The sequence below is a fragment of the Scleropages formosus genome, chromosome 12 (genome assembly GCF_900964775.1).
Source record: "Scleropages formosus chromosome 12, fSclFor1.1, whole genome shotgun sequence".
NCBI classification, from domain to species: Eukaryota; Metazoa; Chordata; class Actinopteri; order Osteoglossiformes; family Osteoglossidae; genus Scleropages; species Scleropages formosus.
The window spans coordinates 932,033-952,419 of NC_041817.1; the positions used below are offsets into that span (position 1 = coordinate 932,033).

Below are 20,387 nucleotides of genomic sequence, written 5' to 3' on the forward strand. Positions count from 1 at the left end.
TTTTAAATATATGATTTTTCTGATTTTTACAGTGAACTTTTAGGATGGTGCATTATAGCAGCACAGACAGTAGTAGCAGAAAGCAACAACAATGTCTCACTGTTATATACTGCAATGTTATTTTCTACTGCAAAGTGTATGTGTAGGGCAGTACTTTGTGTGGTACAATGTTTTTCAAAAACAAACCATCATAACAATAATTTTTTCATTTATCTGTAAGTTACATGTGTAGCATTTTGATTTTTCCTCGACTGTGTTTTGTTTAGTCACTGGAAAGAATGGGGGTTTATTTCTAATTTTTTGTGACTTTTGAACGCAAGTTAAAATGCATCCAGCTAAAAGACATTTTATATGCCTCTGCATATCTAACAACATACATGGTGAAAGTTTCTTACAGTGACACATGGTCACGGATGAGCAGTAAGGTATCCGCAAAAATACTTTGTACCTGTAACCTGAAGTTTACTGGTTAAAGCTACACTCCAATCTACTGCTATGGTATCCATGAGCAATGTACTTATGCTGAATTTCTGTAGGAAAAATACCCAAATGATTAAAATTAATAGTGTAGTTTTTGAGTCTAATTAGCTCTTGCATAACTGCCTTCCACAGATGATTCGAGTGCATGGTGGGAACAGTTGTGGTATCTGTCAGCCAACTGTCAAGAAACATATTTTAATTAAAGCACAGCGAAATGGATGTATTCACAACCACGGAATCTAATAATTTAATGTAATGTTAAGAATATTCTTGCAATTTATTCATGATGTAATCAAATTGCTCAAGATACCCATCCGGGTCAGAACCACTATGCATTCCGATCTGCTCTGCAGACAGGCGTTACCAGCTTGCAAAGGAGTAACGTACACTTGACTGAAATGTTAAGAGTGCACACCTAGCTTGTTTTTATTGCTTCTGATGGTTTTTTTTAAGAATGAGTTCTGGTATATTTTTTATCTTTTTAACCTGCATCTCTCAACAGGGTGGTCAGTTGCAAGCCTGGAAATAATGCGCAGGCATTTCTAGATGCTCAGTAGGCCTGCTTGTAATCCTTTCCTTTATTTCTTTCATTAGCATGTCTTATAAAAGGAATAAAAGAATGCATTTTTTTCTAGTGATACACATATGCTCGGATTGTTGAGTGTTTCCCACAGTACAGTACTGGATGATGGTGAAAGATGTGCCCGAGGCCGCCGTCTACTTATTTGAAAGAGGCGCAACATTTCATTGTCGCTTTGGTAAGTGTGTAAACTGACATCTTCTCTTGCAGGCACTGTTGTATGTGAGTGAAGCAACCATCATACCTGATCATCTGAAGGTTGGGAAGCTTGCCTTTCAATGTACAGATCCAAAAAATTAAGTGTAAATGAATATATTACATATACACACACACACACACTTTCTGAGCTGCTTGTCCCATACAGGGTTGCGGAGCCTAACCCGGCCACAAGGCTGGAGGGGGAGGGGACACCCCCAGGACAGGACGCCAGTCCGTCGCAAGGCACCCCAAGCGGGACTCAAACCCCAGACCCACCGGAGAGCAGGACCCAGCCAAACCCACTGCGCCACACATCCATCCAGGGTGTACCCCCCCTCAGCCTTGCACCCATGCTTCTGGGATAGGCTTCACCACAACACTGCTCAGAACAAGCGGTTATTAAAATTGGATGGATCCTTTAATTTCCCATGGTACTTGAATTCTATAATTTATAAAGAAATGTACAATGTATTATTTTGAAATTATGTGTACTGTTAACCCTTTAAAAAATATATATCAATGTACAGTGTTTCATCAGCAAATCCCAAATTTTCTGTTCAGGTCCTCGTATTATACAATCAACACATGAGTGGGAATTAACAGTGTTGAAATCAATTTATTCGCCTTCACATTTTTACATTTGAAGTATGTTACATTTAAATAATTTTAAAACAATATATTAGTATTACCTTTCTAGGATTAAGTTCAATAAATTCCTAAACTGCAGTTATAAATTTTTACAGGTTTCTTCAGAAATCCTTCTGCTGTGGGACTTAGTTTCCATTTAATGTCCCTTATGACAGTTTCTTTAATTGTTTCTGTACAAATTAAAAGCAAAGTTGACACTGAAAAACTGAGTGAGATTAAAAGCAGTTTTTTCCTTTTATTGTATATATTTTTAAAAATAAGCAGCACATTAGACTTGTACTTTAATCCTCAACAAAATATGATTTGTTGTAAAAACAACTTCTAGTTTCAAAATCAGTACATATAATAAATATAATATATATTGTTATTCACCTTGTAAAATAACTATTGCGCCTGTTTCTAAGAACGAATCCTGCAATATTTTCCTCTGTGCCTTATCTTTATAGACAGTTTTTAAATACATTCTGTTACAAATCAAAACAACCCCTGAAGCCATCGCTGAAGGATTCCTGTGAACATATTATATACAACTGTAGATTTTATTTGTAAATAATTATTTTAGAAACATATTTCTAGTATTGAAAAAGTTATCAAATACACTGGTTTAATTTTTTAATTATTACTATAATCACATATATAATGGTCATGATGTAATACCATAAATATAATTTTTTAAAATTCAAGTTACCTGTAAGACTTAAGGTCAACATTTTACCTGGATTCTTGCTTTGAAGATGCTTTTTGCTGAACCTACCATCTAGCTGGGTCAAAGTAACCACATATTTCATTAAGTGTTCCTGTGTTCATTGAATTATGTGGAAAATACTGGCTGTCTTTCTAATGATACATATCACAAACAAAATGTGCAACTTTACTGTAACGAGGAAAATGTGAGCGTGTTCATATGCACTGAGTACATATACAGTTGTGACATTTATTCAATGAAAACAAAAAACATTCAGAAAAAACTGTATAGTGATCACATTTATTTTAGTATACTCTCTTTTGTGTTTAGTTATTTCAAACTAAAAATCTTAAAATTTTGACTGTTAAATTCCTGTGTTGAATTATTTCTTGCTATTTATATATATAATATATATATATATAGTTTCATCGCCCTCATATTAAATTATAATGTCTTAACTAGTTGCTCTTTTGTTTCAAGGCAACTTACAGTTCAGTACTTACAGAGCTTCACGGCTCAGAATGGAACAGACAACCTTATGGTTCAGTTGAAAGGCCAGCTCCTTCAGTTCTAGTCCACCTGCAATCATTCAAATCATCTCACTGTTTTCAGTGGTTGTGCTGCTTCCTGCATTAAATAAAATTTTATTATATTGGTTTTAATTTCCAAGAGGTGCCTACAGTACCTTTAACGGCAGTTTGAAAAAAATACAAAACATACAAAATACGTACTATTTAAAATAAACAAAGCTTTCAAGTAATTTTTCAGTGACAGCTACATAAATCAAACTTCAACACCTCACAACAGATTTCTCATTCATACTTACCTCTCAATCATTTACACCTCATGAAAGGGTGGCGTTACGCTGAGTTACACACACTATAAATAAAGCTTATCTTTGATACTTCATGTTTGCTTCTTAAAGAAGCAAAAAGACTCAGATGCTTAAGAAACAGCTTTACACAATGCAAATACATAGACTTTTATGACAATATGTACAGTAGTGGTCTACCCAACGCTCTACTGTGGCACACGATATTCACTTTTTTAAAAGCACAGTGACGTAGGAGACATCACAAGCTGGTCTCCCTGTCAAAGCCCTTCTCCACGTTTGTCCTTCTCTCTCGTCTGCTCACGTGATCAGAAAAGCTACGAAGAAAAGACAGGTGGCGTGTTACTCCATTCAGATGAAAACTTCTCACTGGTAAACATGATGTACTGTATACCTTTCAACTGCCCAGCATCTGAGAGCTACTACTGCCAAGCAGGACGAACACTTTTACTTGGAGGGATTTGTGGGAACAACCAGTTGGACACATTAAGGCAAATCGTACATATAAACGAGAACTTTCCGGAAAAGAGACCTGTCTATAAGCTAGACAGTTGAGAGATATAAGTGCTGAAAGTGTGAGCTGGAGTGTGTAAATAGCCTGCGAATGGACAGTTCTCCTGTGCACAATGAACAGAAAACTCATTGCCTCATGTGTTTACTCCATCAGTATAGGTGGCCTTCTTCCTGAGAAGTGTCCTTCACAGGCATGGGGGTTGTAACAAAGGGTCTGCATGCACACAGCTCCGGTTAGGAGGCTTCATCAACAAGCTGGCTGATCTTTAGCTGGCACGTGTTTAGGAGATTAATATGCATATATGGCCATCTCCTGAGACCGTCTCATTCCAGCCTAAACATGCGTTAAGCCCTCTTCATACACTATAGAATGCACTCCAAAAGATGCAATCTTACAGTCTCCTCCCAATAAACTAGCAACACATTTAATTAAACAGAAAATGGCAGTGTGATACCTTCAGATTATTATTGTATAATTATGCGGTATTTTTACAATGCAGTTGATCTTTGTCTGATAACATGCAAGAGTTCCCAAATCCAGAATGTCTGGAAACTTCGAACGGACACCTGAAACTAAATAGCTGATCTCATAATGGCATATTAATTCATAGTGGCAGTTGAACATATTCTCTCAAACAAAGGTAAACTGCACTGTTAAAGAGTGGTACGGATACAAAACAGAGCCAACACGAGCAAAGAAGAGCGAACAGGAACACAGTCTTACCTTTGGAGAATCAGCATCTACGAGGTTAAGAAAGGGAGCTTATGGTAGAAATGGAAATGAAACATACGTAGAGAATGTGTTAATATTTTATCAGCCCCACAAGAGAAGGGCCAACCTTCTCTTTGTATGCTAAAAAGCTGCTAAGAGGATAAGTAGGATTAAGAGCTGTGTTCATCTGCCAAATGCTGAATATATACAGCATAAAAGGATAATTTCACAGATCTTTCCGCATTCATTATCCAGATTTAAAATGAAATCCTGCGTGAAAATGGTGATTATAAAATGTGATTTTTTTTTCTTCTTTTTGTTCCTGAATGAGTTGAGTGGGTTTGTGTTTGAAAATGAATTTATCCAAATTAGACAAAGACACTGGTAATTACACACAAACCTTCTACGGAAAAACAATTTTAACTTTATGTGAGACATAATTGTGGCTGTTAAAAATATAACATAAATGGCTACAAATAAAAACTGACAGTTCAGTAATATAAACCTCATTGCTTTAATTCCTGATGTGAAATCAAGTAATAAATCTGAATTTTCTGCTTAATAAAGTAAACCACAATTGGGATTTTGGGACAATTATGACTGTATTATCTGTAAGCTCCTGATAACAATAAATTGTTGGCAGTGCATATCTGGGAAATTTGGACAGAGTTTAACAATTTAAGTGTATGCCTATATCTTGGCATAAAAAAAACATTTTGGTGAAACATGGGAGGAACTATGGATTATCTTTCCATGGCTTAGTATAAAAAAAAAAAAAAAAAAACTCATAACTGCAAATTGACCTATAGTGCAGATTATCCTCATGGGATTATGTGGGCAGTGTTGCAGATCATGCATTAGCCTTTCAATACCCAGAAAAAAAGTGGTAAATACTGTATATGTATAAATAAATAAAGTTGCATACATACAGTATATAACAAAGTCAGCAGTAAATAATTCTGTGCAAAATAACATGGGTTTGATTCCTGCTTGATTTGTGTGGAGTTTGCATGCTCTGCCCTGTGTGGGATGCAAAGACATGTACTTGAGGTGAATTGATGTCTCTGAATTACCCTTAGTGCATGAATGGGTGAGTGCGTGTTCATGTGTGGCCATCCTGTGATGGAATGGCATCCCGTCAAGTGTGTACCCTCCCTCAGCTCTGCGCCCAGTGTTTCTGGGATAGGCTCCAGGATCACTGCAACCCTGCTCAGCAAAAGCAGTTATTGATCTTGGATGGATAGTCGAGCCTTCTTTAGAAAAAAGTAAAAATATAAAATCAAACCTTTTGGAGCTAGGGTCTTTTTTAGAATTTTCTGTGCTGAGGCTTTTCCAGACATTCCCAAAATTAGTCTTTGACATTTCATCAGAAATGTTCACTGTGGAAGGGTCACCCCTGAAACAAGATGGAAACATGAGCAGTAGTAGCCTTATTTCAGCCTGTTTAGCTCCCACAAAATTCAACATAATTTTTGAAATGTAAATATTGTTGAAAACAACAGCACAGTGTAGCTCCACAAGTAATACTTAAACAAAACTTAATTTCTTTTCTTAACTGCAGGGATCTCAAGTCAGTTCCTGCATAGCAATGTTCATGCTGCTTTAGCTCCTTTGGAAATGACAAACTTAGAACAATTTCTTATTAAAAAGAAATTTGTATTTTGTATTTAAATTATAGCTATTTTCATTTAGACATAATAACTGATGCACCGAAGCAGCACAATATTTTAATATTTAATATTTTTCTGCAAAATAAGACAGAAATATGTGTTAGTAACACGTATAAGAATGTTGTGTCTATTTAGCACCACAGGAGGCCACCTTCCCTGAACTTACTTATGATGCCCTTCCAATGGCACTTGAACTATTCCCTCATCCTCGGCCAGAATGCTTTGCTCTTCCTAGATGGAAAATTGCAATCGTGAATGCGTGAATTGCACAGGCAAAGAAAAGCACAGAAATTAGGAAGCAAATAGCTGATGTCTTGCAATGTTTTAAAGGTTGCTGAGTTTCTTTGCCGTTTCTTTGCCCTTCAGTAAACTTAATGTTAAATCATGTCAAATGCTTTTCCCCTAACTGCAACATATGTTTCTAATTATAAACTAAAAATATAAACACACTTGCAATGCACACTAATGAATGCTTAAGTGGTACATGAAACATCTGTTCTGCAGCAAGAGTGGACATTTCATTTTATATTTTTTAAAAAACACTGAAGTCAATATCTTACATTTTCAACTGCTTAAAATTTTTATAACAATTATAACAAATATTGTTTGAAAGTAAGTTTTTGCTGTGCACTGATGAAAAATACCTCTTGTTTGGCATCTTCTAGTTTCTTCTTTTTACTCTCTGGCATCAGGTCATCCAGCCAGCTCAGCTCTCTCTTAGTGAAGATGAAATCCAACAGCTTCCGAATAAAAACTAGAGCCAACACCTGGAGGAGGCCAGTGGCAGAAACAATATTTACACCAAATGACTCTGCTTAGCATTAAATTGAATGAACAACTCTGACATTTCTTCTACTAACACTGTTGGGTATACTGTATAACCCTCCATAAGTAACAAAAATGGGTCAAACTGTAAGGTTGCCATTAAGTGGCTTGCAATTTTAGAAGTGCTGGGGTAGTTTAGGCATGCTATCAGACGTTGCTATCATCGCACCATCATAGGGAAAACGATGGCTGCCCTAGAGGTCTTGATGACCCACAACAAAACCAGGCAGCTGAGCTGGATGATGGTGAAGAGGTGGACCTTCCTCAGAGGAACGTGCCGCAGGTAGATGAAGTCAGGCTGGTGCTTTGCTGGCATGCCGAACAGCTTCAGACGGTCGAAGAACTGAAAACAGAAAGTGCCAAATAGGTCAGGCCACCAAGAGAAAGGATCGCGAAAAATCTACTCAATTATTTACCCAGTTGTGATTTAATTCCAAGTTTGATATTTTATTGCGTAGAACAAAAATTTTAAAACTTGAATTTTCAGGAGTTGAGCTACGTCTTACCTGTATACCTTTAAGTGAGGAAGCTCCCATGTAAAGAAATACTCCATAAAGCACAGGCATAGGAATAAACTGTGAAAACACAGTACAAGTGTTTCAGTCATAAAAAGATGTACTGTAATGTGAAATATCATGGGTTCTTAGATATTTCATGCATTTCCTACTCTCACTGCTGCAGCTCTTAATAATGAACACCACCTTTCTCACATCTCAACACTTAAAAACAGCTATTTTGACATGAAAAGATACACTTTAACATACTTAAGCAAGCGCCCTTTGAAAACCCCATCAAATGTCAAAACCCATATGCCTTATAGGCACTCTTGTTCATCATAAATTAAATATTTATACATTTATTCATAAACCTGACACTTTTCTCTGAAGCAACTCACAATGTTAGACTACTTACACCTATTCACCCATTGATTCAGCTGGGTAATTTTACTAGAGCAATTTAGTGTAAGTACCTTGCTCAAGAGTACTACAGCTGGAGGTGGAAATCAAACCTACGATCCTTGAGTCCAAAGACTGCATCTCGAACCACTACACTACCAGCTGTCCCCATTTATTTAATAACTTATAACAATTAAATACTACATAAAGCACAATTATTATTTAATAATAATAGTATAATAACTGGCTTTAGACCACTGCAACCCCAAACTGAACAAGCAGATACTGATAATGGATGGATGGATTATTGGAAGGAAACTTGCTTTTTAAATGAAAAAAATATATATATACATACCCATACCTTACGTTACCAACATCCAATTACATGTTACGAATATTTGAAGATACAAATACAATTTCCAGACTATTTTTAATTGCATTTTCTTCAGCATAATTCTAAAATTGCTCTGTAGCGTAGTCTAAATGGCCTGGATTTCCGTTTCCGGCTGTTAGATGGAAGCAAAACGCAGTCAAGGGGGAGGAGGAGGAGGAGGAGGAAAAGGAGGGGGATGGAGATGGGTAAAGGGGAAGGAGGGTCACTCCTGTGCAGGAGTGATTTCTTCCAGGGTAATAGCTGGAAGCTGGATTTTAAGCTGATACATTTTTCACCTTTTTATTGAATATTTTCTCCCACTCAGTTTTTTTCTCTGTTCTCTACTGTTTCGTTTTGCAGTGCTTCAAGTATAGGAGAAACATGAGACCATCTCTAATGTATAAGGCAAAACACATTGAATGATGAATATTATAAATTTTTAGTCATTACAAAGTAGACTATTATAATATTGTTTAATGTTAATAACAGACAATATGTTGCATCCTGTCCCGCACCCTGTGCTTCCAGTATAGAAAGGCACTAAGACCTTCTATCGTACAAGCTGTTGATGGAAATAGAATAAGTAAATAAATCTTACAGCTAATTTGCCAGAATTATCTGAAGCTTTTAATTAAAATGACCAAATTATTAACCTTTTACAGATTGTGACATAGTGGGCACATGGACTTGCAAAAATGTCTGAGTTACAACTAGGGAAAGAAGTCTATTCGTAAATTGAGGTACAAATATATAACATATTTATCAAACATTCAAGACAAGTTCTCGATGGAACATTTCAGGAGACATTCTGAGTGTTCCTTATTGCAGGCCAGGATCACCTTGAGGATGGAGGTCATAAAGACGGAGCAGCCCATGAGCAAGAAGATCATGAGACCTGTGAAGCGCTGCTCACGGATGCCCAGGAACTTGGGCTGCTCCCCAGGCGCTGAGCACTCTGACTCCAGCTTGAGGCTGTTGACGTGGGAGATTGAAAGCACTGTGGCAGCCACAAACCAGGGAAGGCCCATCACTGAGCACACACCCAGCATGACACCCACAATGAAAAGGTCCAGGTGGTACCCACAGCCTTTCTACATAGAAAACAGAAGAAACAAGTTTGAGTCCTGCTATTGCTGGTCTTCGAAAGAAAAGGATCACAAGCCATTCTCTCAAGGTTCCAGGAACATTCCTTCTCAGACTAAAACAAGTTTTCACTATGGCCTTGGTTATGGACATTTGACACACCCAGGATGGGACGCCAGTCCATCACAGGGCACCCCAAGCAGAACTCGAACACCAGTCCCACCAGAGAGCAGGACCCGGCCAAGCCTGCTGCGCCACTGTGCCCCCCGTTTTAATAAAGCAGGGCAAATTAAAAGTTCAATATTGAAATATGATTGAACTTACATTTTCTCTTAAGTAAATTAAGTTTGCTTGTGAAACAAGCCTTCATTACTCAAGGGAAGCCTATATTGTGCAAATTTTAGATACAGGTCCTTTCTATACATATCACATGCAATAAATGATTACTTGTTTATGTAAAATCTCTGCAAGTAAAAGTCAATATGATGTCAGAGGTGAACATTTTAAACTGTAGTTTGTTTAATAACCTGGTAAAGATTAAATCACTACCTTTAATTTGTGCTCCTTCCTATTGATGATGACTGCAGTAATCTGCTGGTCCATAAAGATAAGAATAGTGCAGAGGAGAGCAGGGATGATGGTCACAATGGTGGTCCACCAGGGGTTTGGGCCCAAGGGGTTGATCAACCAACCACGGTCATCTCTGGTTGGCTATGAGAAATTAAGCAATCATTTAAAGCAAAATGACACCAGAAAGAGCCAAAAAGAGGGACTGTACTGCATGCTCAAGTACAAAGGTATACACCATGTTTCAAATGTGTTTTGTATTCAGCAGAATCATGAAGTCATGACTGTGACAGAACTGAACAAGTGTGAAAATGGAGCTAACCTTAAACTCATTGGGGACCTGAAGTTTTGGAGACGGGACTCCTAAGGCATAGTCCACAAGGACCATGGTAAGGATGGTGATGAAGATGGCAAAATCGCTGATGATCGACCTCACCTGAGGAGAAAACAGAAGAACATCAAATCATTCACTAGTAAGCAATCATATACTACTAGGTTAAATGAAAAATTTTTTCATGCTTTTCAGTTTCATTTGAAATAAACTAAATTATGATGATGAAATTGGTCCTCAATCTATACCTACCCTTTTGAAACATAACTATAATTAGTCACTAGGGGGCATCAGAACACTCACAGTCCACGTCTACTCCTCTGACAGCAGCGCTGTCACATAGATGGGTAAAGACACACACCAATCTATACTCAGGTTTTGGGTAGAGAGACACTGGAGACCCAACATGCCTTGGTGGGGAAGTAACGGCTGGTCTTGAAATCCTTCAGGAAACTAGACATGGCCACGGTGGAGAAGAACAGCACTATGGACCAGAAGAGTACATCGGGAACGTAGGGGCCATGTGGCCCACAGGCGCTCCCCACAAATTCCCCTCTCTTCTCAATGCAATCCTGAGATGACAAAATTTTGAGATGTCAAAACCACCAGCACTGCCACGGTGGCTGCATAAGATCACCTTCAAGGGCTGCTGGAGATGATTAATAGCACAAATTTTAGCTTTCACAGTTAAGATGTGTGGGCAGACAACAGTGTATTAGCTAAGCACATGGACTTGTAACCTGGAGGATGCTATATTAAGTGCAAGGAAGCTCCTTTGTCTCCACAATGTATGTGTTCCTATATATCTGTATCAATGCTTACTCAGAAATATGTGGTATGTAATTAACATGTTCTCAATATTAATGGAGAGCTTTATTTTTTTGCAAGAAAAGGCTACAAGTTCTAATAAATCAATAACATTTTATTTTAGGAAGACGTGGTGGCACAGTGGGTTTGACCGGGTCCTGCTCTCCGGTGGGTCTGGGGTTTGAGTCCCACTTGGGGTGCCTTGCGACGGACTGGCGTCCTGTCCTGGGGGTGTCCCCTCCCCTCTCAGCCTTATGCCCTGTGTTACGGGTTAGCCCCGGCTCCCCACGACCCCGTATGGGACAAGCGGTTCAGACAGCGTGTGTGCATTTCATTTTACAACATTCATGTGACCTTCTGTGAGCCCAGGAGATCACATGAATCTGATTTGTTTCATTAATGAACTGCTGGATGTGAATGACAGAGTCGGTCCCCAGGGGTGTGCACTGTTACTGCTAATAGCACACCAGCTCACAAAACAGCTAATGGAGTACTCATTATTTGTTTTTGTTTTTTAGTCATTTTGCATTTCTAATCCTATAATCCAACCCACATGTCCTTAATCTCACTGCATCGTTTGCCTCCATCTGGTTGAACATGCTACTGTGGGGAACATAAAGCTCCAAAAAGGTTTTAAAAACATCTTGTTTTTAGACTCTACCAACAGCGAGACCCTATCCCTTAAGAAGCATTATGCATTGTGAGTGGATCAGCGACCACTTCTTTCTGTTTGATGTGAATGTCATCAGGGAGAAACCACACCAGCAGTCTGACGTTGGACTTGCCTTACCTTCACTTCCAGACCTTCCCAGTAGATCTCGGAAGCAGTGATATTGCTCTCCTCCCAGTAGCTAAGAGTGGCATTGCTAGGGTCCGGGGGCTCCACGCAGATACACCTGCAGGAAGAGAGAGATACAATTCCTTCACTTGCTTATAACATTACTGCCCAGACAAACAGTTGAAGATGAAGCAGAAGGTGGATTTAACTGGACTCACTCTATCACTTCAGTTAGCTTAATGTTCTTTTGGTTAATCTGACTGATGGAATTGCCATCAGAAGTCACACATCTGAATGGTTTTCTACATATTTATTCTTCCAGACTGAAAGGTTATGAATGAGGAAATATTCCACGATGTTTTTTGCATATGCTTAAAAACAAGGACAGCTGTACATTCCATGTCTTGGCCATGAGTAAATAAAAAGAGAACTGTAGGGCTTGATGACTTTTCAGATGTACACCACAACAGCACTATTGCTCATCATTTTATTACATTTCTACTGTAGACAGTTTTTGTGGGAAGTCTTGTATTGTTGATCCACTGGAGTTGGGGGATGGTTATGTGCAAATACGGCTCATTACTAAACAGTGTAGCTTTTCTTTAATCAATGGACAGGCTGTATCTGTAGTCAAGTCATTTAAATTCCTGGGGATCACCATTACCAACACCTTGAAGTGGGACAAGCACGTCACCGCCATCATCAGGAAAGCCGAGCTGAGACTGTTCTTCCTACCACAGCTCAGGAAGCACCAATATTTCACAACGCATCCTAATGAACTTTTACACAATCATCGTTGAGAGTGTTTTGAAGACCTCCATCACCATCTGGCTCGCCCCTGCCTCCTCCCTCTCCAAGACCAGGCTGTAGCGAGTTGTCCACTCTGCTGCGAAGCTCACTGGCTGGCAGCTTTCATCAAGGGCGAAGAACAGAGCTAAAAAGATTTCTGTGGATCCCACTCATGTCAGCAGTTACCTCTTCAACCGCCATCTCAGAGGCTTCGTAATTCCATTACCACTCGGATCTCACGTCATTTGCCCGGCTTCTTTCCTGAAGCCATCCATATACTAGGTGCACCCCCCAGCCACTTCTGGCCACGTCCTAAATTTTGTCTCCATTTGCACCACATTTCTTAACTGCAGTCTTTTTGGCACACTGCCATTATGTCCACACTGCTGTCAGTTGCACTATTGTATGTTATTTGCACTAATTCTTTGTCTGCAATACTGTTGTTCATTTATTACTCGCACATGGTGACTGTTTTTTTTGTATATTGTTAAAGTATTGTCTTTCACTGTCTTGTATACTGTTATTTTTTTCACGTCTGGTGCCGAACCACAACAAACTCCAGTATGCTGTATATAGGCAATAATGAGTTTTGAGTCTGAATATAGTGACAATTTTAGGAACTGAAGAAAGGAAATAAACTTTTGGCAAAAATCTGCCTTCTAGTCATGGCTACTTAGCACACACACACATTTTCAGAACCGCTCGTCCCGTACAGGGTCACGGGGAACCGGAGCCTACCCGGTAACACAGGGCATAAGGCCGGAGGGGGAGGGGACACACCCAGGACAGGACGCCAGTCCGTCGCAAGGCACCCCAAGCGGGACTCGAACCCCAGACCCACTGGAAAGCAGGACCCGGTCCAACCCACTGCGCCACTGCACCCCCCTGGCTACTTAGTATCATGTGTTAATTGATCCTTTTATACAAAAGTTACAATGATTTACCTATTAATGCAGCATGGTATATTCTTACAGGGGAAATTCAGGGTAATTACAGCGATAAAGGTTAATACATCAGGAGTGAGATTCAAACCGGGAAACTTGAGATTTCAGGACAACTCCCATAACAGCTGCAATCTGTTGCCCTCACTTATCCCCTTACGATCAACAGCTATAGCCTACAAGCTGCCACTATAATTTTATTTGGATTTATGAGCTCTTAAGTGTCTCTGGATAATAGGCAAATTCTAAGTGAATGCGATGTAAATGCAAGAGAACTGTAACTCCCTTAGTAGAAAAAAATTAATCCAAAAATGTTCATCTTCACTTGAATGGAAACTGCAATGAGGAGGTCAGCGTGACTGTACACTCACGAGTACTGGGTGAGCTTCTCCAGATTGTTGTTCATGTTGAAGGGGTACGTTTCCCCCAGGTGGATCAGCTTCTCCAATGCCTCGTAGATAAAAATGATGCAGATTAGTGCAGCAAACGCTTCTTCAGTGAAGCGGGTGATGTAGCAGACGAGCGAACTGGCATCGGTGGCCACCAGGACCAGGCACAAGAAGGCCGTCCACAGCCCTATGCAGGATCTCAGCGAGAGGTAGGATAATCCATACTCTCTGGGAAAACAAGAACGGTAGCAGAGTGTGAGCATCCGGCTCGCATACAGAGCCATCTGTGCACGTATATTTGTAGCATGAGGGGAAATTTCATCATCTCAGCAACATAATACTTCATACTTAATATCCACTGTAGGGGCATCCGTAAATCCATCTGAGAATACGTCACGTGGACCATGTTTTCATCCATGCAATCATAATCTACAGGATAAAAGTTGCTTATCAGGGTAAACTCATAACCCTCCCTGGGATTAAGCATAAATATTTCACCATAATCTTATAAAGGACCATAAACATATTACCTTTGAAATTCTTTTTATTTTGTAAAATAGTAGCTCTTTTCAAAGCTTGGAAATGTATGATATTTATATTTCCAATGGTTATGAAAAATAATCTGAAATAGCTCATCCCTGGCACCAATGAGTTAGAAAACCTGGAATCAATCAGAAGCGTTTAATGGGCTAGAAAGTCAAAAAAATTTTCTGTACTTTGTCAGCATCTGTGGACACAGTACATAGTGGATCAACACTGTGGCGTGTAGGTTGACATGGTGCAGGAGGAGAAACGCGCTGGTTGATTCAAACACAGCGGAAGACAATAAACCTATTAGTAGTTGTCTATTTAATCTTCTCAACATACAGTATAATACAAGGAGAGAGAGACAGAATAGAATCAAACCGTGATGTCCTATACACCTGTACCGCAGACCCCATACAAATTTGTCTCCTCCAGCCACATTTCCTGAATCACCTGGACCCTCAGTAGCTTCTCTAACCATGTTCACAAACACACACACACACACAAACAAACAATGTCTACAACCGCTTGTCCCAAGCAGGGTTGCAGTGAACTGGAGCCTAACCCAGCAACACAGGGCGTACGGCTGGAAGGGGAGGGGACACACCCAGGACGGGATGCCAGTCCATCGCAAGGCACCCCAAGCAGGCCTCGAACCCTAGACCCACCACAGAGAAGATCCCAGCCAAACCTGCTGCACCACCGCGCCCCCCACATGTTCACAAGTTTTACAATAAAAATGTTTTTATTGTGAAAAGTTCATCTTCCACCAGCCTCAGTCTCTTACATCATCTTGTCCACCATCTACAGCATAAGCTAATCACTTCATGACTTTATTGAGAACGACCTGAACATTTCTTCACAGGTATCTGCATGCCCAAATTTTCTTTTAGACTGTTCCACAACTCAGTTTTACACCTGGAAGCATAAGACCTGTGTAAATACAGACTTACTTGCAGAACTTGAAGAGTATCTTCTCAAACACAAGCACAGGCCCTGTGCTCCCCAATATGGTGAGAGGCTGGCCGGCAAAGAGGGAATAGGCTATTCCTGTCATCGATGCTCCAAAAAGAGACTCAATTGCACTCTGAAAGAAAAATAAACGGTGTGCACTGGATTAGGGAAGAAATTAAACGCTAATGTGAGGACAAACTCACACAAGAAAAAACATCTGAACACCTCTTCAGTTACAGAATCTATACTGATTCTGTTGATTCCAAGACACATAATAAACAATAATATGTTAAAACTACTTTGTTAGACTAGTGTCAGTCTGAGAACCTCCTGCACTATCAAGAAGAAGACGGAAGCGTTCCATGTCCAATGGTCAGCATTTTAAGCATGGCGCCCACAGCATCTGCAGTGAAAAAAATATTGTGCACATCCAAAGTGTCCTTACTATCCGTCCCTCTGTGGCCTCGCCGAGCAGACCCCCAAACGTGATGACGGGCGACATGCAAGCGCAATACAGGAACAGGAAGGAGGCCAAGCACTGCAGGCTCACAGCATCCGTGAAGTCTGACAGATAGTGGGGGGCCTTGCGCTTGATGTCCAGGACGAATCCACCAAATATCCTGTGATCCAAAGACAACACTCATGCTTTCTTTATAAATGCATTTCTTTCATTAATTATAGAGTGCTATTCATAACAAAAAAATAGTCAGCACCCTTTTCCATTGCTACTACACACAGCTGAAGTTTTCATGTTATAGCACACATGGCGCATTCAAAACACTTCAGCTGAAACATTCTTGCTGTATATAGTCTAGAGGTACAGCAGCAGTCTTCTATAGCTGTCAAGACCAGACTCTTATAAATTACTGCACAATGAGGCCCATCAGCCATCTCTTGATCCATTAGACAGAGAATTAAATGGTCAGTGAGCATGAATTTCACAGATAGAGAAAAACACTGACATTTGTGCTCTGACCTAATGAGGTTTCTCCAGTAACCATTGTGCTGACATTGACACATTGAACAGAGCTGAACCCTGTCACCTGGGACATGGATCAGAGTCAAACTGGGCATCTGTCCAATAGTCTTCAGTCTTTAGCGTCACAGCCATTCCAATCCAACCCAAAAGTTAAATGCTCACAAAACTCTGAAATTACATAAAAACTGAGTCATTGTATGGCATTTGTGAATTGGTGGCATGACAGTAAAGTATCCTCTGTGCACTGTTAAGTCATCAGTGTGACTCTTCCTGGAACACAGTATCCCAAAATCTCCAGTGTGAGACCAGACCTTGAGGAAGAAGTGAAATCAGAGGCTGGTCAGTGTATGAAGGGGTGCAATTAACTACGGGGTGGGGAGGGGACAAAAACGAGGGAGTCCATCCAAGAGAGTGAGCCTAACAGAACAACCCTTACTGGGGGGGGAGTGCCATGTGCACCCCCACACGGACATCGCTCCTCTCAGTTCCCACACGCACCCACCTCCCAGTGCGCTGCAATTCTGGGCCGCCATGACCACCGTGCTCCTCCGCTTCACCCAGCTCTGTCGTGCCGTTGGGCACCGTGGGAATCTTTCGCTTCTCCTGTTTCAAAGAAACAACCCAGATGTCTGTTACTGAAAGGCTCTCACTGGTGAAAAGGCCAGGGTTGAATTACAGGGAACCATTTTTAAGTCTGCTGCAGACAATGCCCTCTTGTTTTTTAAAGGTTTTTTGTACATTCCGTAATTATACTGTTAGACAAAGGGGATATGAATTTCAGGACTGTCTCCTGTGTTCTACTAAGTTTATAAACCCGAAACCTTAGGGTAAAAGTTTAAACACTGCATAATTATTTCGTTATGCAGAGTGAATCGCTAAGGATTGAAAGAGGTTACGCCAACCTGAGAGGGCACATTTTTGGGGGGCTCTATTCTTATAGATGGGTCCCATTCTCCTGGCGGCAAGACTGTCACTTGGTCAAGGAACTCATCAATACCAGCCACCAGATCGTTGCGATCCTTTGCCTTGTAGGCAACATCATGGAACACCTGGGACAAAGCAAAACCACATGACCCTTAGAAGGAAGTTGTCACTGTCACCTAGAGCAGGGTGTAACACGTTCTGTCAGGAATCACATACAAAACCGACCCAAAGATGTGAGCGGTACTGAACACACAACTCCCTGCCTCTCACAAGTGTTGAACTTTTCATGTGTGTAACCCTGGCGCTCTTTCAAGCTAACAGACGAGAGCAGCCACGCACATCAGAAGGGCTGCTAACTAATTAGCAGGCCTATGACTCCTCTTGGCATTATGGGGCAGATCGGCATGAAAGCGTGAACATGAAGACGCACGCCTCATCTCACCACCTCTGGTGTTTAGTGCGATTTTATGCCGGGACTGTGAAATGCCTCAGGCTGCCAATACACCCAAATGTGTGGAACATTTGAATGTGATATGATCCACTTGATTTTGAATTTTAACTCTTGTCATGTAACTCACGTCTGCACAAGTCAATTGACATAGACTGTTCGGAGACTTGCTCAAAGTGCTAACCGTGGAAGTGTTCCTACCAGCTCACCTCATCCGTCATTAGAGTGGCAATGGACCTGCCAATCTCATGGTATTGCTGCCCTTTTCCCAGAGGTCCCAGCAAGATGAACAGAAACCTGGCAGAGGACCCAATGGAAAGTCAGCACTGACTCATCTACAACCATGAGAAAAATCACCCACACAACCTGTAATTAAGGCAACCGTATATTTTAAAAAGCAAACTGCTGAAATACTGCTACTATAAAAATACATGATTTTACAGAAGGAGATTCTAGAATTTGGAAAATTTATAACCCATAATTCCAGGTAATCAATGGTTCAGAATAAGAAAGCAATTTAGTGCTAGTTCAGAGATGTCCGTTTTTCAGTCCAGACAAAATAATTGTGGTTTATAAACTCAGTAATAAATCAATATGGAGGGAGGCCATCGGAACTCACCTGGTGGTTATGGGAACTTCCGTCAGGCCGTAAAGCAGGACTGCTGGAGAGAGGCGCACAAATGCCACAACGGGTCGGTCCAGAAACTCCAGCTCACCCACCAAGACATTGGATGCCTCAGCACCAGGAGGAATCTTCTTCATGAAGTGAAGGTCTATCTGTAAGGAGACATCATAAAGTAGCTGAGTCAGAGTATACAGGGTCTGGACTTGGGTCTGAGAGATGGCACGCTTGGACGAGCAGAGAAAAATACACAGTAAACACAGCATTCATTCAGGTCCTTTCCCAGGTACTCACAGGTAGACTGAACTCATTTGTGCACAAATGAATGGAACCAAAACATTGCTAGAAATGCTCCCAGATCAAACTTTTTGGGGAAAGTGTCACACCGAATAATAAGTCCACTGTATTAAAAAGACATATATTTCGATAAGACGTCGCAGTACTTTTTCCATTACAAGGGACTTTGCTCTGTCGTTTGCCATGTTAGTTTCCTACATTGTTTTGTTATATGACGGCTGAGTGTATACTGGTGTATTTCTGTCAACTCCATGCTGCCTGCTGGCCCTGCCTTCCTAGACATGAGAAAAAGCTTTGTCCCATCAAGAGATTAACCGTCTTGTTGAACGATTGTGGACCAGGGTTGAGTTACCCATGTAATAAAGCTACTTGTCAAAATACACAGGAGATGTTACGAAACACCGCTTGTCATTACCATTATCCGAATGGAGCATTCACACAATGTCCCTGAAGCACTCGGCCTGTCTCGAACGGCGTGACCCCCCAGGCAGGAGCGCCACCAGGCCCCAGTTAAATGAACCCATCTGTACACCCTCCCCGTCACACTTTCAGCTGTTAAGGCCGACGGCCTGTAGTTTAAACTAGCAGTAGCGCCTGGCACGATAGGAGACCAGGCCTGACAAGAAGAGTTCCTTAAATATTAACATAAGCACACATGCCCACATATACACCCCCGTATCACAACCATTACATCCACTCTGCAACCCATTTAGCCATACCCTCCTATTCTGATCCTTTTATCGCTCAAACCACAGCACAGTGAGAGATGACTCACACGTTGATATCAGTGATTATGTCGTACAGTACAGCAAAACACAGTTTGTCCCACAGCAAATATAACTGACCACTTTACTGCCCTGAAAGATGGATTGAGGGCATTTCACATTACTAATACTAACAGAAAGCGCTTCACATTATCTGATCTCGTGAAGGTTGAAAGTAGCAGAAACAGGCAATTCTAAATATGACCTAACAAGGTTTAAACTCCACATGTCTGCTTTTCCTGGAGCCAGAAGATAAGAAAGTCCACGGCCTTCACGTAAGAGGACTGAAGCTGGATTTGCTAGGAGCAAAATGGTGCCCTGGCCAGAGATTCTTAGAAGAATCCCTCCAATTTTAAGAGTATTTATTTTACCAACAGTAAAAGCAAAATCATTTAATATCAGACAGTAATAGCAAAATGTGTTTTCATTTTAAGTACCACTGGCAGATTCAAAGAAATACTTTAGTTCTAACTGGGAATGAGGCTTTATTTAACCAGCCTATACATAAGACCTGCTTTTTTGACATGGGATGTTGTAAAACACAAATCCACGTCTAAAGTGCTTTTATAACAAAGATAAAAAAAAAAAAACTACTTTTGCTAAGAATTGCGTTCAAATACTGTTCCTGAGGGAAGAAGCACAGACTCTTGCCATCTGATCTGGGATTATCCATAAATAAAGTGATAGCACATAAACATTTGCTGATCAACGACAGGTTCTTTTTACATTTGGCAGGTGGGTAAGTACAGCCTAGATTTCCAGTGCAGGGTAAGTACC

General features: G+C 40.5%; 1 protein-coding gene across 8 annotated transcripts in view; it reads right to left on the bottom strand.

Annotated features, from left to right (window-relative positions):
• Window positions 1–1,608: 1,608 nt before the first annotated feature.
• The window catches only part of LOC108927931 (sodium-driven chloride bicarbonate exchanger-like), a 54,047-nt gene continuing 35,268 nt past the window's right edge, over window positions 1,609–20,387 (bottom strand). For 4 of the 8 annotated variants that reach the window (XM_018741581.2, XM_018741580.2, XM_018741579.2 and 1 more), the window contains 17 exons: window positions 18,547–18,704; window positions 18,137–18,224; window positions 17,458–17,604; window positions 17,058–17,158; window positions 16,022–16,196; window positions 15,576–15,709; window positions 14,080–14,325; window positions 11,991–12,096; window positions 10,804–10,965; window positions 10,385–10,498; window positions 10,045–10,206; window positions 9,252–9,503; window positions 7,650–7,718; window positions 7,313–7,486; window positions 6,963–7,085; window positions 6,485–6,549; window positions 3,662–6,044 (listed from right to left, as the gene is read on the bottom strand). In XM_018741581.2, the coding sequence (XP_018597097.2) occupies window positions 5,339–6,044; window positions 6,485–6,549; window positions 6,963–7,085; window positions 7,313–7,486; window positions 7,650–7,718; window positions 9,252–9,503; window positions 10,045–10,206; window positions 10,385–10,498; window positions 10,804–10,965; window positions 11,991–12,096; window positions 14,080–14,325; window positions 15,576–15,709; window positions 16,022–16,196; window positions 17,058–17,158; window positions 17,458–17,604; window positions 18,137–18,224; window positions 18,547–18,704 (2,982 nt within the window). In that variant the 3' untranslated portion in view covers window positions 3,662–5,338. Of the gene's footprint in view, window positions 6,045–6,484; window positions 6,550–6,962; window positions 7,086–7,312; window positions 7,487–7,649; window positions 7,719–9,251; window positions 9,504–10,044; window positions 10,207–10,384; window positions 10,499–10,803; window positions 10,966–11,990; window positions 12,097–14,079; window positions 14,326–15,575; window positions 15,710–16,021; window positions 16,197–17,057; window positions 17,159–17,457; window positions 17,605–18,136; window positions 18,225–18,546; window positions 18,705–20,387 lie in introns of all 8 variants that reach the window. The other 4 variants (XM_018741585.2, XM_018741584.2, XM_018741583.2 and 1 more) reach the window with 4 other exon arrangements.